The sequence below is a fragment of the Podarcis gaigeae genome (assembly GCF_964106915.1).
Source record: "Podarcis gaigeae genome assembly, chromosome: 5".
NCBI classification, from domain to species: domain Eukaryota; kingdom Metazoa; phylum Chordata; class Lepidosauria; order Squamata; family Lacertidae; genus Podarcis; species Podarcis gaigeae.
This window is the reverse complement of record NC_139681.1, coordinates 61,888,032-61,912,513: the sequence shown is the minus strand read 5'-3', so window position 1 is coordinate 61,912,513 and position 24,482 is coordinate 61,888,032. Positions and strand designations below refer to the sequence as shown.

At 44.2% G+C, this 24,482-nt stretch overlaps 1 protein-coding gene and 1 long non-coding RNA gene across 2 annotated transcripts; one reads left to right on the top strand and one right to left on the bottom strand.

Annotated features, from left to right (window-relative positions):
* Positions 1 to 1,040: 1,040 nt before the first annotated feature.
* AIRE (autoimmune regulator) lies at positions 1,041 to 24,021 on the top strand (the record flags this gene model as incomplete). Its single annotated transcript, XM_083741892.1, is given in 14 exon segments — positions 1,041 to 1,066; positions 1,068 to 1,236; positions 2,008 to 2,182; positions 2,673 to 2,828; positions 3,662 to 3,736; positions 4,090 to 4,202; positions 5,900 to 5,977; positions 9,577 to 9,692; positions 10,524 to 10,620; positions 11,187 to 11,342; positions 11,738 to 11,859; positions 13,168 to 13,267; positions 23,119 to 23,187; positions 23,597 to 24,021. Coding segments are annotated over 14 exon segments (1,530 nt in total). The 3' UTR covers positions 23,675 to 24,021.
* LOC310846038 lies at positions 2,056 to 4,081 on the bottom strand. The gene is made up of 3 exons (XR_014565107.1): positions 3,794 to 4,081; positions 2,796 to 2,938; positions 2,056 to 2,189 (listed from the first exon to the last, which is right to left on the bottom strand). It is a non-coding gene; the product is annotated as an uncharacterized lncRNA (long non-coding RNA).
* Positions 24,022 to 24,482: the final 461 nt, after the last annotated feature.

The window sequence follows — 24,482 nt, the reverse complement described above, 5'->3', positions numbered from 1 at the left end:
CAAATCAAGATCCACCCACAATAATGCCAATCATGATCCAGTGGATTTCACGCTGGTTGCACCCATGACATTGACCTGCTAGATTATATTAGGGCTGCATCCCTGATCACCCCAGATTCTCCCTTGCTCTAGGCCCACCCAAGGGGTTCTTTAATTTGGAATTTGGAAATTGACAAATGTAACAATATCTTCTGACAACATGAATCTAGGGTTTATTTCTCAGGGTGGTTATGTAATGGATTGTTGTCACCTCTGAATACATTGTATTTTTTTTAAAAAAAACAACAACACTAACATAGCCCCAACACCGAGCCTATAGAGCCCAATCCATGTCTTAATTGTTTTGAAAAGTACCTCCCATAATCCTTCCATTTTCCAGTCCTGTAAGTGTGTGCAGATGGTGTAGGGTGGAGTGAAAATCTCTCAAGCATTTTCAGAAAACGAAGCAAGCCAAATAGACTTAATTGGAGATAGCTTCAGCTTCCCAGATCTATCAGAGGGTCATCACTGCGATTCTATCGCTTCACCAACAGGGTTATTTGGTGGTGGTTTTTTTCATTACACCCCCACTCCATGCTCCACAGGCTGAGCATATAAAAAGCACAGGGAATTATAGAAAACAGGTTCATGTGAAATACAGATACCAAATAACATCTCCTTTTGACAGGTGAGGCCAATAAGACCACCTTCCTCCTTTGTTTAGCAAAGACAGAGCAAGCAAAACAAATCTAATCTGGATGTTCAGCAGTCATTGAAGAAGTGAAAGGCAATGAGTAATAGAAAAGGAGTGATATAAATATGAGTTTCTTTTTACAAGCTATACTTGCAAATCTGAATTTCCACAGGCAGGTGGTCTTGAGAGTGAGGTTTCTAAAATAAGCCAGGATCTGACGTGCTTACCCTACCCTGTACGGTCACTTCTACCCAAGATGCATGTTCCTTCACAGCGTCTGCCATGACCCAAGCAAGTGTACATTAGAATTAAGGTATCTTTTAGTAAGGGTTTATAGCTGCACCGTGACCAGAAATGGGCATGGAAGATGCATGCTTCTAACAATCCTGTAAATGTTACCCTGTCTCAGGATGTTCGGTTCTGATAACAAACCTTTAGGAGAAGGAGACCTGCGGAAATTACTTAAACTTTATCGCACAGAGATCTCCATGGCAGTCGACGATGTGTTCCCATTGCTCCACGGACTGGCAGATCATGACATTGTCACGGAAAAGATGTTCAAGGTGAGAGATGATATATACTTCAAGTTTCCCTACTAACTATTAAAACAATCTCTTTTGTTAGCTTGCTAGCTCTTTTTTTGTTTGTGTACTGCTGGACTATGACTCATTCCTGGCCTTCATTTCTTTTATTTTTCTCTAAAATTTTAATCTGGTAGTTCGTTTTCTCTGGACCCAGTTAGGGAGGTCAGGTAGAAAGAGAGAGGTTTCTATTTTTGGTTGATGCTGCTTGTATCATAGCACCAATTTGTAGTCATGAATCTCAGTGTACATTGTATATTATTTTATACACCAAAGATCATGGGTGTTGTATGAAAATCCTTGCAAATGGCACAAAATCCTAAGGGCTGTGAACAATCAGAGCACACCAAATAAAAATTAATGAGCATTACTAATTTAGTTTTATTAATGTCAATGGGTCTACTCTAAGTAGCACTAGCATTGGCTACAATATTAAGCCTTGTGAAGCACTATTGTTTTGTAGACTTTTAAAGTGAGCAGTTCATGAGATGAGCAGTTCTGGAGTGCTTGTGTGATGGCCCATGTTTAATTCATTGGTTTCCCCTTTTTTCAACATTATTGGCACTTCACAGTTGTTGTTCTTCAGTCTATAATATGTCCTCGGGACTTTACCTGCAGTGCAAGAATTTGAGACTCTTGCTGTAACTGCAGAAGACAGATTTGACTGCAGTGTACCTAAGCAATTTAGGAGAGCAGTTAAATCTACCAGTATTTGGAAAGCAGACTAGCCTTGCTTTTTCTTTCTCCCTGAAGGACACTCTCCATCTGAAGGAAAAGGATGGCTGCCACAAGGCCTTCCATGCCATGTTAACGTGGCTGTTGAGCCAGGACTCCTCTTCCATCCGGGACTTCTGGAGGGTTCTCTTCAAGGATTATAACCTGGAGAGATATTCCAAGCTCCAGTCCATTCGAAGCAGCTTTCCTAAAGGTATTTGCTGAAGTCATCATAGCCATAAAGAAATGGAAGATGAGTGAAATATAAGTGGAAATAGATTTAGAAACGCCTCTCTCATGTTTAAAAGCTGGGAATCATTTATTTATTCACCTTTCTTGTTTAGCTTGTTTATTTTACTGCATAATATAATGTGTTTTCCTGCTCCAGGGACAATTTCCCCCACCCTGAAGCACAATTTCTATAATCAGGCGAGAATCCCACAAAACAGACGTATGGATGGGTGTTTATTGTGGATCCATGCTCCTTATGCATACACATTTATTTGCAGTGTCCACATATCTTTGGCATCAAAATGCCAGCCTATATTTCCCACTGCATCATACCTTGTTTAATCTGTATTTACCGTTAATGGGAAAATATAAGAATAAGAAAAGCTTGTTGCTAGCAACCCATCGTTGCCTTATTTACAATATTAAGCCCTGTCTAGACATGCCTCCAGTCTCAGAATTTGCTTTTTTTTCAGACCTGGATCTCAGTAGGTATTGCAGCAGGGCAAGGAAGCTCGCAGCCAGTCCTAAGGTATTGACTCAGCACAAATCCCAAGGGAAGAGGAAAGCGACAGATGAAAAAGATGCTTTGCACCCACCTCAACTTTCAGCAAAAGGCGACCCACACCTTGGTATAGAACTATTTGCTGGGGTTTTGCTGTGTGTTTTGTGGATGCAAGAGTTGATATTAAACATGCCAAAGAGGATTAGGAATGGATTTCCTCCAGGAAGAAATAAGGACCTGGAATGAGAATTTTCAGTTTCAAGAACATCAGCACAAGCCATTCTCTTTTTTGGTAGTATTTCACTACCTTGATTTGTTTTATTGAAGATATTGATATACCAGTTTTCAGGCGAGCTTTGCAAAGCAGTTTCGATGCAATGCTAACAAACTGAGCATCAGTTTAAAAATATATTTTCTAAGAAACAGCCAAGGCAAGAACTTTCTGAAAACTAGATCTCCTTCTTCTCAGAGCTACAGCTCTCCTTCTCCTCATTCAGGGTGGTGGTGGTTAGGGAGGGAGAGGCCACCTCAGCTGCAATACTAGGAGCTAGGTCATGGGTAGGCAAACTAAGGCCCGAGGGCCGGATCTGGCCCAATCGCCTTCTAAATCCGGCTTGCAGACGGTTCAGGAATCAGCGTGTTTTTACATGAGTAGAATGTGTCCTTTTATTTAAAATGCATCTCTGGGTTATTTGTGGGACCTGCCTGGTGTTTTTACATGAGTAGAATGTGTGCTTTTATTTAAAATGCATCTCTGGGTTATTTGTGGGGCATAGGAACTTGTTCATTCCCCTCCCCCCCCAAATATAGTCTGGCCCCCCACAAGGTCTGAGGAACAGTGGACCAGCCCCCTGCTGAAAAAGTTTGCTGACCCCTGTCCTAAACACATACTTGCTGTTTATTCGGGGGGGGGGGGGACCTTGTTTTCAGTATTGTAATGCGTGTCCTATAAATCAACAGGATCCCTTCCAAAGGCAAAATCTGTGAAGAAGTCAGAAAATGTTGAGACCCAGCATTATCCCCTTTCGCATGGTGGTATGTGCAGCACTTTGCCGTTCTTTGTATCTATCCAGCACTGACCTAACACGGTACCTTCACTTATTTCACTCAGAAGTGACCAAACTTTGTTTCTTCTTACTTAGATTCTAGATCAGGGATGAGGATCCTGTGGCCCTCCATATTTTGTTGGACTACATCTCCCATTATTGTGGCCTACTGGCTACACTGGCTGGGGCTGATGGGAGCTGGAGTCCCAACAATATCAGGAGAGGCAAAGGTTCGTCACCCTGTTCTACATCAAAACGAGGGCAATTAAGCTGATATAAAAATTTAGACTGTATAAATTCTGTGTTGATGAGATAAATCCAGTGTGATCTTCCATTTTCCAGGTGACACTAAGAAATGCATCAAAACTGGTGGTGAGTTTTATGCAGCAGACAAACTGGAAGAGAGGAACAAAGCTCAGGATCTGAAGCCCAGCGGGAAAGCTAAAGAATCCCAGGTCCGTAAATACATATGCCACACAATATACTTCTAATCCTTTCACATTTTCTCTACCTCTTTTGCTTTGAAGTTACTAGCAAGCTTTGGGGGCCACAGAGTCCTTCAGACCACAGTGCCAGGTGAGTGGATCATGGCATTGGTTTTGCCAAGGGCAGACACTGCCGGTTTTTGTTTATGCAGCACCTGCAGTAAGGTGCTTCACAATTACTTCTGTGTGCAATTACCAACCTCTCTATTAAGGGGCAAACCCAGCAGCTTCGGCTCATGGCAAGCGAATCACATGACCCACCCACCCACCTCACTCAGGGAATTTACTGGTAGAACAGAACAAGCAGTTGCGTAAGTGAAGCCTTAGTCTAATACTGCACCCGAGAGTCAGACAGAAACAAGGAGGGCTGGGCTCCTGCACTTTTAATAGCTGCTTAGAAGAGGGAATTGCAACAAGAGTAGTAGGTTAAATGGTAGCTACAACGGCTGAAATTCCTTCTTCTGCACAACTACTGAAGATGCAGGAGTCCTATTCAGCTGAACACTCCAACCAACACTCTTCCTTCAGGTGTGGCTTGTGCCTCTTTGCCTAACAACTCAGCTTGACTCTTTTACCTGTGGGGAAGCTTGTGTGAGTTTTCTGTACATTCCAGTCAAAGTTCAAAGGCTACGGAGGAGAAATTTATAGCTGATCCAGTGTTGTTAGGTTCTGGATCAGCTGTGTTTTAATGTATGTCTGTTGCAAAGCCTTTATGGCGCTCTTTTATTGTTTTAATAATAATAATAATTTTTATTTATACCCCGCCCTCCCCAGCCAAGGCCAGGCTCAGAGCGGCTTACAAGCAATAATAAAAACAAGTTGAATGAATACAACTTAAAAACAAAATTAAAATACAACATTAAAATAATGAAACATTAAAATATTAAAAAGTAGCCTCATCGCAGGAGGAGAAGGAAAAGAAAAAAGAAAGAGGGGGAGGGAATCAAATTGGCTCCAAGCCAAAGGCCAGGTGGAACAACTCTGTCTTACGGGCCCTGTGGAAAGAAATCAAATCCTGCAGGGCCCTGGTCTCATGAGGCAGAGCGTTCCACCAGGCCGGAGCCAGAGTTGAAAAGGCCCTGGCTCTGGTTGAAGCCAATCTAACTTCCTTAGGGCCCGGGACCACTAGGGTGTTGCTATTTATGGACCTTGAGGCTCTCTGTGGGGCATACCGGGAGAGAATTTTATGTGTACTGCTTACAGATTTTTTAAAATATTAAGTTGTTTAGAGAAGCTTTTAAATAATAAATGAACTTGTGCATTATCATCACAGCTGCTGCAAAAGGCAGCATCAGATAGAACAACATTAATTAATAACTTTACTACAAGACCCATGGATGACCCATACCTGTCAGTTTTCTTAGGGAGACAGTAGAACATCTCCAGTGGCATTGGGGAGGAGCTGGAGAGGAGCATCATTTTAGCTTTTCAAAGTACAAACACACTGAAGCACCAACACTATGCATTGTGACCCTCAGGTAGTGCAGCCTTTTCCAACCTGGTGCCTCCTTAAAGATGTTTCTGACTACAATTCCCATCAGCCCATGCTGCATCTAGAGTGCACCAGGTTAGGGAAGGCAGGTCTGGGACAGTCCTACTTGGAATAACTGCTATGATCAGTGGGGTGGACTTACTCCTTGGTTCATAATTCTTCTCTTGATTTTCAGAATGGAGATCAAAAAGCAAACTTGCAGAATAGTTGCCCTACCATCCCTTTCCACACTGTGGATCCAGCCCCCCAGCAGGTAACAAAAAGAATGTCATTTTCCTTTCCCTGTGCTAAAGGTATGTCAGCTTCCCTCTGCCAGTGCTCTTCATATATTGCTGTGTTTTTCATGGAGGAGGTTTCTCCTGTTCTTCATATATTTCCACCTCGTTGTATAGTGGGATTTCTTGCTGGTTTGTTTTTTTTAGTCACATGGAAAACTGTTCACACAACGTTGTTTTATTTTGTTATTCATCATATTTGTATTCTACCCTTCCTGGAAAGGAATTCAGGTGGTTTACGTAGGATTATTTATTCTACTTTATCTTCACCAGAACCCTGTGAGGTAGGTTGGGCAGAGAGATAAAAGGTGACTTTTCCTAAAGTCTCCCAGTTAGCTTTGTGGCCGAGTGGGGATTTGAACTCGGGTCTACCCAGTCCAGTTCAAGTGTGCTATCCACTCAAACACTTTTTTAGCGTGCAATTAGAAGCAAGTGGAGTTTCCACCCTTATGGGATTTAGAACTCATGGGCTGGGTGTGGCGTTCGTACGGAGCCCCCGGTCGTTTCACAGACTGTTGACCCATACACCACTAATCCACTGCCACCAACCAAGTCCTCTCTGGTAAAATCACTTAGTCTCAGTCAGGTTCTCAAGGTAACAAAGAAGAGTGTAGTTTACTGTAGACACAAACTTTAACTGCATTCTAAACGTTGTTACTCTTTACGTTCTTAGTCTTATTTTATCCTGTCTCTATCTCTTCTACCTCCCCTCACACAAGAACCCACTGCACTGTCTCTCTATTTCCAACTGCTTTTCCAACTGCCTTTCCCAACCAACCAGCCAACCCACTAAAACCAACCAACTACCCACCATCAACTAACTCAGACCTCGTGCTAAGCCCTTTTATAAACAGGTAGGCTCCGCCTCCAGCTTTCCTATTGGTCTACATTTTTAACCCTTTCTCGCCCCCCTGTACAGACATTTTCTAAACAAACAGTCACACTGGGTATTGTCAGGAAGGGGAAAACCCTGAGATTAAACATAATCAAATGTGCACGCACACACATATGAAATGGGACAGATTTGTAGGTATTTTTAGCACCTGTGCTTTCAGCATTATGCTAAATTTAAAGAGAGAAAAAAGAAAATGTAGAAGGAGGGTAGTTAGGCAGTTTGTCTGTTCAAACAAGTTGAAGGCAGAAGCAACTTTTAAGGAGAGATGCCTTGTGCTTTTATGCTGCAGGTGTATTTCCCAAGTAGCCACTCCGCATATAAGCAGTCAGCACTGTAGCTTTTGGAAAATACATCTGGAAACCTGCAAAGGAGGCAGCCCATGGTAACTCCCCGGTGCATCACCTCATGGGATTACAGGCACACTTCCCCATGTGGTTACTGCAGGCAAACATTATGATGTTTGTTGTGAGATGCACACAGTGGCACCTGGAAACACATCTGCCAGAGAAAATATGAAATGGTCTTCGCTTTTTTAAATGTAAAAGCCACAGAAATTGGACACCAATTAAGACTGGACGGAGTGAGAGTCACAGACTGTGCAAGCCCCTTGCTGCAGTACAGTCAGGTCACATCCACGCCGTATATTTAAAGCACATTGTTTTCCCCTGGAGAATCCTGGGGAATGTAGTTTAAGGTTACTGGATATTGTAGCTCTGTGAGGCGTAAACTACAGTTCCCAGGATTCCTTGGGGGAAGCCTTGTGTTTTAAATGAATGGTGTAGATGTCACCACATTCACAAATCATGCCTAAAACTGAAACCAGTCTTTTGCCCTGAAAACTAGTGTTTCTTTATAGAGAAGATGTGCTGAGCATTCCAGCTGTCCTAGACAGAGGCACATCTGACACAGGCATGTTGAGTGCTACCTTTTGCCTTGCATTTCTTTCTTTCTTTTTTATTGATACAGCAACAAAAAAGAAAAAGCACAAATACCAAATTACACACAGGAATAACCATAGCCACATAATTTTCTTAACAAACAATAAAACATATATTGATCTTAACACTAAAGACCCAACCTCCCGTCTATTCCATATTTCGATTTCATATTACTTATTGCCAATACACACTTTTATCATAATTAAACTTTTTCTTACTATATCTAATTTCTTATATTTACCTTGCAACTATTACTGAAGTTCCCTGAATGCTGCAACAGAGTTTAAACTACTATATTTATTTTTCAAATATTCTTTGAAAACCTCCTATTTTGAAACAAATTCCTGTTTTGATTTATTCTTTATTTTTTCTGATAGACCGTCTAATTCGGCATATTCTGTCAGCTTTTGGATCCAATCTTGTATAGAGGGGATTTCATTACTCTTCCATTTTGCCGCAATCAGAACTCTTGCTGCCGCCGTCGCATATAAAAAGATACCCCTCCTCTTTTCCCTTTGCATTTCTGATGCTCTTAAGCAGAAAATGAATCTCCACCAAGCCACATAGTTCATTATGTCTTCAAAGTTTCACCCCACTTGGGAAGTCCCAGGTTTCCTCAGCTTCTTAGACTGGTGCCAGATTCACCCTTGGGACAAGGTTTCACCATGAGAATCATTTCTCCTTGGCAGAGCTTAGTGCCGCTCCTGCCAGAATGGAATTCCCCAAAGATTTCACAGTTAAAGGCTATTGCACAGCAAGGAACACCAGTATTGGTCCTCACTTTCCCCTGCTCAGTTGGGTTTTGCTTCTGAAGCCATCTCTCTTAATAAGGGCAGATTAGCAAAACTTGCAGAGGCTCAGTTACAATGTCCATTGCATGCCCTCTGTGCCACCCACCAAGGCTCTCAAGTTTTGGAAAAGCAGTATTTGAAGAAAGCAGCAAAGCGCAAAGGACAGAACAAGCCCTTTTTCCTACAGGAAGCAGCACTGTACTTTATTACTGTCAAGCATTCCTGCTGCATCAGACTCTGCTGCACAAATGACCAAAGTTCTGGTGCTGTTTTCTTGGGTGTTCTATCTCAAAGCAGAGTTCAATAAAAGAGCCAGAGCAAGGGCAAACCTCCCTTTAATTCCGTCTGCTTCATGTATTTCCAGTGTTACAATTAAATCACCCATTTCTAGGGATCTTGCCTGCCAGAAAGAGCTCTCTGCTCCAACTCCCTGTTGCCCTGAGACTGCAGAGCTGTAAGGCAGCCTTTCTAAACCTGTGGGTCAGCAGATGTTGTTGAACTACAACTTTTATCACCCCTACCTAGCAAGGCCAGAGCTCAGGGATGATGGGAGTTGTAGTCCAACAACATCTGGGGACCCACAGGTTGAGAACTGCTGCCAGTACAAGGGAAGTGGGACTAGAGCGGCTGGGTTGTGGTTGTGGATGTGTGCATTTGAGATTTGGTAACTTCATAAATTGTTGCCTGGACTTTCTTGCATTCCTCTTCCCTCCCCATTCCTTTTTCCTTTTGTGTTGTGTCCAATCCTGGAGTCTCACAATCCCTTAAAAAAAAAAACCTGTGTAGAGCATTTAATCAATTTTATGCACTTTAAGTGTTGATGATGAAAGTAGCAGAGGCTGGTGATCTGGGTAGGTGGTTGTAGGTGTGGTGCTCCCTAGCCATGTAGAGAGAATCTGTCTGAAAATGGAGTCTTTATTCTATTTCAATTCTCCCAAATTTTGCTGGGCCAGAAGAACGATGACGAATGTGCCGTCTGCAGGGATGGTGGGGAGCTGATCTGCTGTGATGGATGCCCCAAGGCCTTTCATCTCACCTGCCTGGTGCCACCACTGACAGAGATTCCCAGGTAATGACAGTTCTGCTGGTATTTCCGTAGCCCCCTGGAATCACATCAAGATCTGGGTGCAGAACAGGTTTTATTTTGATTATAAGCCACCTTAAATGCTTGCTTGCTAGAAATCCAGGATATAATGGTTTGAAACAAGTATCTGGACCATGATCAGACAGTTTTTACAGCTGATCTTCCTTGTGCATGTTCAGAGGGCATATTGGCCTAACCCCAACCACAGTTCTCACAGCAGATGAGGATGATTACCGAACTTGGGCAGAGCCTCTTCTCGTCTAGGAATAGGGAGTGGCCTAGCGGGGGAAAGCACCCATCCTTTTATTGGAGCCAGTGTGGTGTAGTGGTTAAGAGCGGTAGTCTCGTAATCTAGGGAACCGGGTTCGCGTCTCCGCTCCTCCACATGCAGCTGCTGGGTGACCTTGGGCCAGTCACACTTCTTTGAAATCTCTCAGCCCCACTCACCCCATAGAGTGTTTGTTGTGGGGGAGGAAGGGAAAGGAGAATGTTAGCCGCTTTGAGACTCCTTTGGGTAGTGATAAAGCGGGATATCAAATCCAAACTCTTCTTCTTCTTCTTCTTCTTCTTCTTCTTCTTCTTCTTCTATTTCTCAGGTTCTTTCCTGTGTGCAATTTGTTTATGTCTTCCTGCCCTCACTTGCAATAGTGTGTCTGAGACTGGTGGTAGCACTCTGATACGCCATTTCCCATTGGGTGGATGGGGGACTGTTTTTGTTTACATTTGCTTAACTTGTTTCATCCATTTCTTCCTCTCTTTCTCTACTTGCTATTCACGATCATGCTTCTGTCTTTTTCCCCTCGGGACACTGAGCAGCGGGACATGGAGGTGCGATTCCTGCTCCTCCGGGCAATCGAAACAATACCGGTGCAATGGAGAAGAGAACAGCAGGAATGCACTTTCTCAAACACAGGTATAATTATGATCCTTGATTTCTCTGTCTCTCTTCACAAGCCTCTCTTTTCCTCTGCCATGCGGGAAAATGTCCTACATGAAGCAACTCCAAGAAACTACTCTTTTGCTCTTGTCTCCTTCAACAGCTGTTTATGGTCTTTTTGTGCTCATTTATTACAGTCCACTTTTCCTTTGTGAGAAAAGGGAGAATAAATGGCCCGGACCTTTGGAGTACAAAAATCTTTCATATGAACAAAATTGCAGTCTCCGAAGGTGTTTTAAGACCTTCACATGACCACCACCCTAAAACGCTGCTGAAAAATAAATTGTATCCTGCAGTGACCCCTTGTGGCTGTTTTCCATTACTGCTGAGTGACATTTCTCTCTTTAATTTTTTTTTAAATATTTCGTTTGTAGGACAATGTATCATATTTATTATTGCAATAGAAGTAAAATGGTAAAAATGAAGTTCAGTGTGTTCATTATTACACTTAGTCACTTTTTTTAATACAAAAAGCAAACTCAAATCTTATGCAAGTAATGTGATATATTCTATCAATATATTTATTTTGCATACCTGCTTAGGGAGCTGTATATGTCCAGAGGACAACAGAAGATGGAAGGAGGGTTCTCATCAAGGAACCTGTGTGTGCCTCCCTCAGGCAGCCTTTGCCCTCTGTGACCCCAGTGTCTGGGGTGGCACCGCCAACAGTTCAGAATGTGGGAACAGAGAAACAGCTGGTCAGTATCTCACCTCCTGTGGAACTTTCCACTGTTCACTGGGCTTAGCCATTTCAAATGCTTTAAATAAGAACTGCAAAACATTTTGTTGCCTTATTTCTCCTACCCCACCCTACGCTTGGGCTGGTAGTCTTGGCGGAGTCTGTTAGGTCTCAAATTAAGTATCTGCTTGATTCTAACATTGCTGTGATGAAACTATACTCTGCTTAGTTCATTTATCTGAGGCCCTGAAGAATCTTACAATGGCCCCAATGGAAGTGGTAAGTTAGAAATCAAAGCAACTGCAGTGGACCAGACAAGCATAAGACGGGATGGTCACATGCAGCGCATGGTAGCTCTGAAGAAGAAAAAGAGGACAAACCTGACTCCAAATTTTTATTTTTTCCCCTTTACAGAAGCTGACTATTGGGGAGAAGTGTGGAGTATGCAGGAAAGGAGGAGACCTGATCTACTGCAATAAGTGTTTCCGGGCTTTCCACTGGTCTTGCCATTTTCCTGCCCATGCAGATCAAATCAGGTGACATTTACATCCAAGAATTAAGCCATCCATAGCTCCCCAGACTTTATAGTTCTTGTTTGTGAGAGTGTGTCCAGATGGTGGCTTACTAAGCCTGGTTTAATGTCATAGTAAAGGTAAAGGGACCCCGAGGGAGCCAGCGTACAGTTTCCGGGTCATGTGGCCAGCATGACTAAGCCGCTTCTGGTGAACCACAGCAGCGCACAGAAACGCTGTTTACCTTCCTGCCAGAGCGGTACCTATTTATCTACTTGCACTTTGACGTGCTTTCGAACTGCTAGGTTGGCAGGAGCTGGGACTGAGCAACGGGAGCTCACCCCGTCGCGGGGATTCGAACCGCCTACCTTCTGATCAGCAAGTCCTAGACTCTGTGGTTTAACCCACAGTGCCACCTGCGCCCCAATGTCATAGTACCAGATCAGAAATGCAGGACAGGCACCACAAGATGGGAATTTTGTTTATGTAAGTGCTGCTCTTCTGAATAGTGCTACCCTGTAACAGGATGAACATGGAGAGTGGCCTATTTATTGTTTGAACAGGTGTCAGGTGTGCCAGAATGGTGATTCTTACTAGGGGGCGGGGACACTTTACCTGAAGCCACCACCCTAAGTCCTTCACAGATAGATCTTCTAGTATTTTACTCAAAGCAACATCTTGATCTCAAAGCAGACAAAATCCAGAGTTTTCTAAATGAATGCATGCATTTTACCACGTTTATATCCTGGAGTGTCCAGTGTGGACTTCAACTAGCTACTCTCCAACGAAAGGTGATGTTGAAGTCCTTATATTACTTAGGCGCTCTCTGCTAGCAAATCTGAATCATACAACTGGAAGCTGGGCCTGGTTGCATAATGAGCTTAATGTTAGCAAAACTGATGTCTCATGGCTCACTCATACAGTTGGATGGTCAACATCAGTTTTCAATTGTACGAATCAGCCTTGAGTTTTACCAGGCAATCTTGCATGGCTTCTCCTTCCTCTCTTCTTAGGGCTTTTTCTCACTGCAGAGTAGTTGAGTAGCTAAGCATGTGCCTGGCCTGTACCAGTACAGGTGGGGGCTCACATGACTGAGTATCTCAACCTCCATACAAAAAGGAATCCATGCATATGAAAAACTAGGTTTCAGGAAGAAAGGTTCTAGCCATCTTGTTTTCTATGTGGGTGTAATGTTTTTGTATGGAAGAGCATTCAACCGAGCCCCCTCTTCGACCTGAAGTAGTCCAGTCCAGCTTTAACCTGTTATCTGTGCTTTCTGAAATATAGGTTTGTGATTTCAAAGGGTAAGATCCTTTGTGTGTTTTGTTCTAGTGGAATCTTAATGTGCAAATCCTGCACTAGCAACCATCCCATGACCATCAGCTTGGATGGAGCTACAAACTCAAATACCCCAACACTACGAGCGGTAAAGGTCTGGATTTTCCGAAATCTTTTCAACTTTATAGTAGCTAGTGAGTTTAATCTTTGCAGCTCCCCTGTGGAGGTCCATTAGGATGAGAGATAACTGGTTGTGTGGAGACTTGAACTTCGGTCTTCCCAGTCAAAGTCCAACAATCAGGCGTACACTATACGGGTTCTCATTGTTAATGTTAATACCTGTTAATTTTCTATAACATCAGTGTGTTAATAATACAGTGGAAGGAAGGAGAAACAGGCAGGAAGGGAGTGTGAATGTGAGCAAATAGTTACATTCAAAAAACTTGGTTACCCTCAATAGATGAGGATTAAAAATTGCCAAAGGAAGAAGCAAGGGAGAATGGATCAAGGAAACTGCAGTATACACGAGTTGAATTTGATATTGTTGGTATTTATCTCATGGTATTTATCCTTTGAATATAATGATGAAGACAGCAATAATATAAAAAGAAAGTTTTTTGCTTTGTCCTTCAGTTGCAAATTGAACATCACTTGCTTTTAACTTTGCAACTGAAATAATTAAAGTATGTAAAATCCATCCATCTATCACTTTATTTTTAAGAAGTGCTCCATGGATGACAGAGCCATTTTTAGGGACAACACTGGGAGTCTGTTACCATCAAACCAACCCCCTCCCCTGCACAAGAAAGCTGCATGTGGGCTCAGTATACCTGAAGGAGCGTCTCCACCCCAATTGTTCAGCCCAGACACTGAGATCCAGCACCGAAGGCCTTCTGGTGGTTCCCTCGCTGCGAGAAGTGAGGTTACAGGGAACTAGGCAGAGGGCCTTCTTGGTAGTGGCACCCTCCCTGTGGAACGCCCTCCCATCAGATGTCAAAGAGAAAAACAACTATCTGACTTTTAGAAGACATCTGAAGGCAGCCCTGTTTAGGGAAGCTTTTAATGTTTAACAGACTATTGTATTTTAATATTTTTTTGGAAGCCGCCCAGAGTGGCTGGAGAATCCCAGCCAGATGGGCGGGGTATAAATTATTATTATTATTATTATTATTATTATTATTATTATTATTATTATTACTATTATTCAGTCTTTACCCTGATTGTAGGCTACATACATCCTGCAGAAGGGATTTCCAGTTTCCTAGAGTTGACTAGGTTATTCAGCATTTATATAATGGAGAATTACTAAGGCTGCAATTCAATAAATGGGTAAATCCCATTGAACAAATTGGGTCTTACTTCTGAATAGACATGCATAGGATTGCACTGTTAAGATGAGATTTTGTATAATATTTATTAAGATTTTATATAATAAAACAAACATCACAGTCAAACAAACCAAAAAAGAAAGACAGTAAAAAGAAAAACAACACAATCCAGCAGGACAAAAAAAATACAATAAAAAACATGAGAAAAAATAAGAAAAGACATAAAACAAAAAAGATCTAGTTTTTTGCTTATTATCTTTATGACCCTCTTTTCTGACCTCCTCGCATCTCCCTTTTCTGTGTTCCCTTTTACACAATCAAATTCAGCAGTTCCTTACCCTCTTTCAAATCTTATTCAATATTGTACATTTCAACCTGTTGTGTCTCCGATTTTTCCTTTCCTTTTAAATCCATTTTTACATATTCTTTATAACTTGATCCCTTATATCACTTTGTTTAGTTTCGACATAATTTTACTCTGGTCTTTTCACCCTTTTCTTTTAAAACATTTTTACATATTTCTTTTAACAATGTCACTGATGCCATGTTATCTTTATATCCAACATCATTTTAACATTCAAACATTTTACAATGTTTTTGGAGATATTCTTTGAACTTCTTCCAGTCCTCCTCCACCGACTCTTCTCCCAGATCTCAGATTCTGCCAGTCATTTCTGCCAATTCCATATAGTCTATCACTTGCATCTGCCATTCTTCCAGAGTGGGCAAATCTTGTGTCTTCCAATACTTTGCGATAAGTATCCTTGCTGCGGTTGTTGCATACATAAAAAATGTTCTTTCTTTAACACCAATTGGCCGACAATGCTCAAAAGGAAGGCCTCTGGTTTCTTAGGAAAGGTATATTTAAATACCTTCTTCAGTTCATTATAGATCATTTCCCAGAAAGCTTTGACCTTTGGGCACGTCCACCACAGGTGAAAGAATGTTCCCTCAGTTTCTTTACATTTCCAACACTTATTATCGGGCAAATGGTATATTTTTGCAAGCTTGACTGGGGTCATGTACCACCTATATATCATTTTCATAATATTTTCTTTTAAGGCATTACATGCCTTAAAATTTCACACCAGTGGTCCATAGCTGTTCCCAGTCAGCAAACATGATATTATGACCAATATCTTGCGCCCACTTAATCATAGCTGATTTGACCGTTTCATCCTGAGTGTTCCATTTTAACAGCAAGTTATACATTCTTGAAAGTATCTTGGTTTTAGGTTCTAACAATTCTGTTTCTAATTTCGATTTTTCCACCTGGAAGCCTATTTTTTTATCCAAGTTAAAGGCCTCTCTAATTTGATAATAATGTAACCAATCTCGCACTTTATCTTTTAGTTTCTCAAAACTCTGCAATCTCAATGTGTCTCCATTTTGTTCTAATATCTCCCAATATTTCGGCCACTTGGCCTCCATATTGAGTTTTTTCAGAGCCTTAGCTTCCATCGGTAATAACCACCTTGGGGTCTTGTTTTCTAATAAATCTTTATATCTTGTCCAGACATTAAACACTGCTCTCCTGACAATATGGTTTTTGAATGCTCTATGAGCTTTAACCTTGTCGTACCACAGATATGCATGTGTGATGGGATAATGAGCTGCTTGTGCGTAAAAGCTTGATCCCTCTGGGGTTTGGCTGGTCACCCAAACCTAGGCACTAACGGAGCCCCCAAAGCATGACTCCGTCAGTCGCTGGTAGTATCTGACAGTGGGCGTCTACGAAACTTACTCCAACATAAAAGCTGTTTGACGGACATGCGCCTTCGTGACTCTCTGCGTGACAGTTTCCGGCGAAGGGTGGGAGTTCCTAACGGGGGTCTTGTTACCCCTTCACTATTCTCACTAGAAGTATCCCAGAGCCTCTCCCCCGACTCCCCTTCCGCTGGAACTCCTGCTCTCCCCCTACTGGTTCCTTCTTCTGCTGTAGAGTCTCTCCTATTCTCCTGGAGCCTCTCCACCACCTGTCCCTCCGATGGCAGTTCCCTGACATCCCCCTCCCCCCCAGGGCCCCCTTCACCCCCCCGCCTCCTCTCCCACTGGCGGTGAGGGCGGAAAGCCCCTGAAGGAACTCTCCTCGTCGTCTGAGGATTCAAACACTTCTAACCACGGCGTACCGTCTCTCTCCTCGTCTTCCTCTTCTTCGTCGGAGTCGGCTTCCTCACCCACCCCTGACTCTGGGAACCCTTCAAACTCCCCTTCCTCATCGGTGGTCCCAAAGTGTTCCCTTCTAAATTGTGCCACGGGTTGCGGTTTTTTTGGGAAACGCTGATGAAATGTTTCTATTAAAACCTCGTCCTTGACTAACTCTGCTGGTACCCAAGTGTTTTCCGATTCAACTTCCCCCTCCCATTCTACCAGATATTCCACCTGATTCCCCTTCCACCTGGAATCAATGATTCCTGCCACGTTCATGTCGCGTTCTCTCTCTTCTATCACGGGCGTTTGGGTGACCTCTCTCTCACGCTCCCCCCACTCACATCCCTCTCGGTACGGCGACAGTAATGACCTGTGAAATACTGGGTGCAATTTCATGTGACTGGGCAGTCTGAGTTTGAATGTTACTGGGTTGACCTGCTGTATGACCTCAAAGGGTCCCAATCTTTTGGGTCTCAATTTCTTACTCCCTCCCTTGAACGGTAGTCCTTGGGTGGATAGCCACACCCGGTTTCCCACCCTTATAGTTTCACCTTCCCTCCTATTTCTGTCTGCTTGTTTCTTATATTCTTCCTTGGCTTTCTCTAAGTTAAGTTGAAGCTGACGGTGGATCGCTTCCATCTCTTCAAAAAAGTGTTCCGCCGCCGGCACGCTCCACCTCTCCCCTCCTTCTCCTGGAAATGCCCGGGGATGACACCCATAATTTGCCAGAAAAGGACTCATCCCTGTGGACACGTTCTCCGCGTTGTTGTAGGCAAATTCTGCCAGAGGTAACTTATCTACCCAGTCATTTTCTCTGTCTTTTACATAACACCTCAGGTATTGTTGTAAAATCCCGTTTGCCCTTTCCGCTTGCCCATTTGTTTCTGGGTGCCGGGCTGTTGAGAAATTGAGTTCCACGTGCAGTAAGCTCATAAGTTTCCTCCAGAACCTGGAAGTAAACTGTTTCCCTCTGTCGCTGACCACCCTCAAGGGGGCGCCATGCAACCTGAAAATATGCTCTACAAATAACTTGGCGGTTTCCTCCGCGGTGACCGCATGGGAACAGGCTATAAAATGACACATCTTAGTTAATAGATCTACCACCACCATGACAGCTGTTTTGCCCTTGGATTTGGCAGGTCCGTCATAAAATCTATGGATACTGCCTCCCATGGCCTTTCTGGTGTGGGTAAGGGTTGTAATAGCCCCGCTGGCGCCACCCTCTCCCCTTTCGCTCGCTGGCACCTGTCGCAACCCCTGACATATTCCCGTACGTCCTCCCTCACCTTGGGCCACCAAAACTCCCTGGTAACCAACCACATGGTTTTGTGCTGTCCAAAATGCCCCGCTGTGGGGCTGTCATGCAACTGCTTGAGTACTCTGCCCCTCAGTTCTCCATCTGGTATGTACAGTGCCCCTTTGTAATACAACGCCCCGTTCTTTTCTTCAAACCCCCCTGTGTTCTCCTCTGTCCTCCTGAGTTCTCTGAATTTCTCTTGGGCGTATTCATCGTTCTCAGTACCCTCTATCAGTTCCCTCTGCCCCACCAATGCCGCCCCACACACCCAGCGGTCTTCAGGGATTACATGCCTTGCCCCAGGCGCTCCCTCCCCCTCTAAGTACTCAGGTTTCCTGGAGAGAGCGTCCGCCCTCACGTTCTTGGAGCCTGGCACGTAACGAATCTCAAAGTGGAATTTGGAGAACTCCTGGGCCCATCTCACTTGTCTCTGGTTCAGCACTCGTGCTGTTCTCCAGTATTCCAGATTTTTGTGGTCAGTTCGGACTTGAACCTTGTGCTGCGCCCCAATCAGCAAGTGCCGCCATCTCCGGAATGCTTCATGAATGGCGAGCAGTTCTCGGTCGTATACTGTGTAGTTCCTCTCGGATTTGTTCAACTTCCGCGAGAAGAACGCACACGGTCTCCATTCGGACGTATCTTTTCCCGGCTGGAGAAGCACGGCCCCCACCGCTCGGTCTGACGCGTCAGTCTCCACCCTCATTGGTTGTTGTAGATCTACGTGCAAAAGTTGCTCTTCCGACGCAAACGCCTGCTTTAAGTGTTCGAACGCCCGCTGCGCTTCTTCCGTCCAAACAAATTTTTTCTTGCTGCTAAGACAATCCGTGATGGGCGCTGTTAAATGGGCAAAGTTTTTGATGAACTTCCTATAGAAGTTTCCGAAGCCCAGGAATCTTTGCACGTCCTTCTTGGTCTTTGGTGTTTTCCATTCCAGTACCGCTTGAACCTTGCTGGGATCCATGGCCAATCCTTGTCAGACAACCGGTACCCCAGGAATTCCACCTCCCTGGTATGAAACTGACACTTCTCCAGTTTCACCCACAGCCGATTTTCTCGCAGTTTGCTCAGTACTTCTCTTACATCTCGCACATGCTGCTCCTCATTCTCTGAGTATACCAGGACGTCATCTAAGAACGCTACGCAGTTCTTGTAGAGCAATGGCCCCAGGACGTGATTCATGAACGATTGAAAACAGGCCGAGCCCGCCTGTAGACCGAAGGGCATAACGAGGTACTCAAAGGCCCCCAAGGGGGTGAACATAGTGGTTTTCCACTCATCCCCCTTTCTCACACGTATCAAGTTATATGCCCCTCTAAGGTCCAGCTTGGTAAAAATTTTCCCTTTTCTCACCCGTGTCAGAATGTCATCAATTCTAGGCATAGGGAACGTCACTGGTTCTGACACTGCATTTAGGGCCCTGAAATCACACACAAGCCTGGGTTTACCCGTGTTTTTTTTTGTCCACAAAGAACACTGGGCTGCCCCCCACCGCTCGTGACTCTGATGAAACCTCGCTTGAGGTTCTTGTCAATGAACTCCCTTAACTCCTGCATCTCACTGTCTGACATTGCATACAGCTTGCCCACTGGCAATTGTGCTCCTGGGAGTAAGTTAATTTGACAGTCAAAGGGTCTGTGCGGGGGCAGTTTATCTGCTTCCTTTTCGCTAAAGACGTCAATCAAGTCAGCGTATTGTGGTGGCACCTTCCCCTTGTCCATCACTTCCATCCCTGCTAGAGTGGCCCTGGCCCCTGCCTGAGCCTCTCCCTCCTTGCAGTGTTCTAGGCAATGTGCTGATCCAAAGGAAACCACTCTCTGATGCCAGCCTACTAGCGGATCGTGTAGTGCCAGCCAGCTCATTCCCAAAATAATAGGAGCTCCTCCCAAGGTGGCTACGTTAAATGCTATCAGTTCTGTGTGTCTTGCCACCCTCATTATCATTGGTACAGTCTGTTGGCTCACTTCTCCTCCCAACAGTTCCCTCCCATCAATCGTGGTAACCTGCAAAGGCTTACTTAATGGGATAGTCTGTATCTGGTGTTCAGCTGCAAACTCCTTACTCATGAAATTACAGGAACTACCTGAATCCAATAGCGCTTTTATCTTTAGTGGGTGTCCGTTTGCCAGTTCCAGCAACACCTCTATCACAAGCGCTGGTCTTGGAGGTTCCGGCGTGGGCACATTCACTACTCCCTGGCCTGGCTGCTGTGCCCTGATGTTGGCAGCCAGGCGTTGGCTTTTACTTGCTCCTTGATTTCTTCTTCCTCCTTTCCCCCAACAGTTCCCGCCATCCCTTGCCATTCCTTCCTTTGCGGACAGACTCTGGCAAAGTGACCTGGCTGTTGGCAGAGATAACATCTCTTGGCGCTCTTTCCCTCCTTCTTCCGCCCCTCACTGGTGTTTGAAACTGCGCGCGTGCGCGCTGTTCCAAGTTCCATCGGCTCTGCTGGCGGGAAAGGCTGCTCTGGAATCTCCGGAATGCGGAAGTCCTTCCAACGTTCCCCCTTTCCTTCCCGCTTTTCCAAAGCTCTGGCTTCCTGGCGCGCTCCTATGGACAGCGCAGATTTAGTCAGCTGGTCCATAGACTCCGCCCTAGGCGCCCGGGAAAGTTCATCTTTCACTGCCAGAGAGAGCCCTTCTTCAAACAGCATTTGAATAGGTTCACTCGCAAGGTCCCACCCCAGTCTATGAATCAGCATGGTGAACTCAGTCCAGTACTCACGTACAGATCGGCTCCCCTGTTTACACGCCATTAACTGCCTGCGCACCACCCCTTGCTCAATCTCGCTGGAAAACATCAAGTCCATGGCGCGAAAAAATTTCATTGTGTCCTTTAAGATTTCATTATTGGCTTCCATCAGGGGCCTAATCCAGTCCCTCGCCCCTCCCTCTAGATGGCCAATCACGTACGCCACTCTAGAGTTCTCATCGGGGAAGTCATCAAACAGTAGATTGAGAGCATATTGCATCTCTGTCCTAAAGGCTTGATAGTTCCTGGGATCCGCCCCAAATTTCTGCACCAATCCAGGCACCTTTCTGGCAAGTGGGGTGGTTTTTCCCTTATCCGCATCTTGAGCCCTCCTCTCCTCGAGCCTCGCCGTTTGCAGCGCGAGCTGGACCTCCAACGCCCTGTACCTTCCTTCCAGGCTTGGACCTGCTCCAGCTGGTTCGCTCATGATGCCCTCTGCTTGCACAAGCTGCTTTCAAAGACTGTCAGATTGCTGTGATGGGATAATGAGCTGCTTGTGCGTAAAAGCTTGATCCCTCTGGGGTTTGGCTGGTCACCCAAACCTAGGCACTAATGGAGCCCCCAAAGCATGACTCCGTCAGTCGCTGGTAGTATCTGACAGTGGGCGTCTACGGAACTTACTCCAACATAAAAGCTGTTTGACGGACATGCGCCTTCGTGACTCTCTGCGTGACAGTTTCCGGCGAAGGGTGGGAGTTCCTAACGGGGGTCTTGTTACCTCTTCACTATTCTCACTAGAAGTATCTCAGAGCCTCTCCCCCGACTCCCCTTCCGCTGGAACTCCTGCTCTCCCCCTACTGGTTCCTTCTTCTGCTGTAGAGTCTCTCCTATTCTCCTGGAGCCTCTCCACCACCTGTCCCTCCGATGGCAGTTCCCTGACAGCATGCCACCCAAAAGAATTGTTAAACCCTTCCAAATCCAAAATGTCAGTGTTCTCAAGAAGTAGCCAATCTTTCAACCAGCAGAATGCTGCTGATTCATAGTACAGCTTCATGTCTGGCAGGGCAAACCCCCCTCTTTCTTTAGCATCAGTCAATATTTTAAATTTTATTCTGGGCTTTTTGCCTTGCCAGACAAATTTAGAAATATCTCTCTGCCACCTCTTGAAACAATCCATCCTGTCCACAATCTGCAAATTTTGAAACAAAAACAACACTTTTGGCAATACATTCATCTTTATAGCAGCGATTCGGCCCAACAAGGAAAGCTTCAATTTTGACCAAATTTCTAAGTCTTTTTTAGCTTCTGACCAACATTTTTCATAATTATCTTTAAATAAATTCAGATTTTTCGCCGTCATATTAATCCCTAGGTATTTCACTCTTAACCACATTTAAACCTGTCTCCTTCTGAAACCTTTCTTTTTCCGTTATTGTCAAATTTTTCTCTAAAACCTTAGTTTTTTGCTTGTTTAATTTAAAACCTGCCACATGACCAAATTCTTGAATTAATTCTAAAACCCTTTTCGTACTACATTCTGGCTCTTGTAATGTCAGAACCAGGTCATCTGCAAAGGCCTTAAGTTTATATTGTTTAGCTCCGACCTGAATTCCTTTAATCAACCGGTCCCTTCTGATCATATTCAAGAGCACCTCCAGGACCGAAATAAATAGCAATGGAGATATACGGCAACCCTGTCGTGTTCCTTTTTCAATTTTAAACTCTTCTAACACCACATTATTGACTATCAATTTTGCTTTTTGTTCTGAATAGATTGCATCTATACCATTTTCAAACCCCCGTCCCACTCCCATTCCCTTAAGATTTTTCTTCATAAAATTCCAAGAAATGTTATCAAAGGCCTTCTCCGCATCAATAAAAATTAAAACTGCTCTTGTATTAGTGTTCATTTGCAATAACTCCAAAATATCGATAATGTTCCTTCTATTGTCAGACAAATGTCTGCCTGGGAGAAAGCCTGCCTGATCTTTGTGTATCACTTCATTTAACACTCTTTTTAATCTGTTAGCTAAAATATCTGCAAAAATTTTGTAATCCACGTTTAAAAGGGATATGGGACAGTAGTTCTTGAGTTGTGTCTTTTCAGCTTTAGATTTTGGTATAAGCGTGATGAAAGCTTCTTTCCACGACTCCGGTGCCTTCTTCCCCTCCATAATCTCGTTGCACACCTCCTTTAATGGTTGAATTAAATAGTCTTTCAACATCTTATAATACTTGGAGGTTAACCCATCCGGCCCTGGAGACTTGCCCAATTGCATGTTCTGAATGGCACCTTCAATTTCCTGTTCTGTTATTTTGTAATTCAGTATTGTCTTGTTTTCTTGGGATAATTTTTGTAATCCATTAGTTCTTAAAAATTGGTCTATATCAGTCTCTTTCTGCGGCCCCTGTGTATAAAGTTGTCTGAAGTATCTCTGGAAGCATTTTCTAATTTCCACAGGATTCTGGATATTTCTCCCATCAATCTCAAGATTAGTAACCATATTCAACTTCTGTCTTTTTTTCAACTGCCACGCCTAGGTGGTGGAAGAATCTGCTGGGACTGAACCCCTTCTGAACAAGGATGATCTAGACTCTCTCTTGGGGGAGGTAATGGAAAACAAATCTTCTTGTGCTATAATTTGTCCAGTGCTGAACAGGTCTGTGGATTCTGGAACTGTTCATCGCAGTGCTTGGGATAATTCGGAAGATTTTAGATCCCCCTTGATTTTAATTTGTTCTTAATTTCAATACTTTGCACTTTCAAGTTGCAAGTAGTTGTAACTTGAGAGTACTTTCATCACATCCAGTAACACAGCAGAAACTCCTCCGGGCTGCTAGAAAGGATGGCAGATCAGTTATGCCTGGTGGACCTGTGCAGTCTGTGTACTTCAAAACAGGAGAGCAGCTCTATATTTGTCTACTGCCTGCATTTTGCTCCGATGAATTGCTACTCTTATTTCAGTACTGTTGACCTGGTGAACAAATAGAAATGTCTCTTTTCTCTCTAATCCTACAGAATACCTTTGATGGGATCTTGCACTGGGCATTCCAGAGCGTGCCTCGTCCGCTGTCAGACACTCAAGGATTTTTCTGATAGGACTCTGGATTTGGCACCGTTTTGCTATTGTGTCAAACATGTTCCTATTGTCTCTTGCTGAAACACTGGCACCCAAAACTACTTGCTTTCATGTAGTCTATATTACCGCAATGATATAGTTCTGTTAAACTGATACTTCTCTGCTCATCTCCAATTGAGAGAATTGATATTTTCAGTTTGTACCTGAGTAGATTATCGTAATCACCCTTCAAATAATTGAGTAATGGGGTAGTAATTGAATTGTAGGATAGTCTTTTTTCCACAAATTTTTTTGGTGAGGGTTTCAAAAGCAAAGTCCCTCTGAACATTCTTCCTGGACAAGTTCCATGCTTCCTTTGTCCATGAGATTAAAGGTAAAGGTAAAGGTACCCCTGCCTGTACGGGCCAGTCTTGCCAGACTCTGGGGTTGGTGCGCCCATCTCACTCAAGAGGCCGGGGGCCAGCGCTGTCCGGAGACACTTCCGGGTCACATGGCCAGCGTGACATCGCTGCTCTGGCCAGAGCCAGAGCCGCACACGGAAACGCCGTTTACCTTCCCGCTAGTAAGCGGTCCCTATTTATCTACTTGCACCCGGGGTGCTTTCGAACTGCTAGGTTGGCAGGCGCTGGGACCGACGACGGGAGCGCACCCTGCCGCAGGGATTCGAACCGCCGACCTTTCGATCGGCAAGCCCTAGGCGCTGAGGCTTTTACCCACAGCGCCACCTGCGTCCCGTCAATGAGATTACTTTATGCCATTCCTATAGTGTGCTATAGCCTAGATTTAACCAGAAGCCTTTCCCTATCACTCTGCAAATTAAATGAT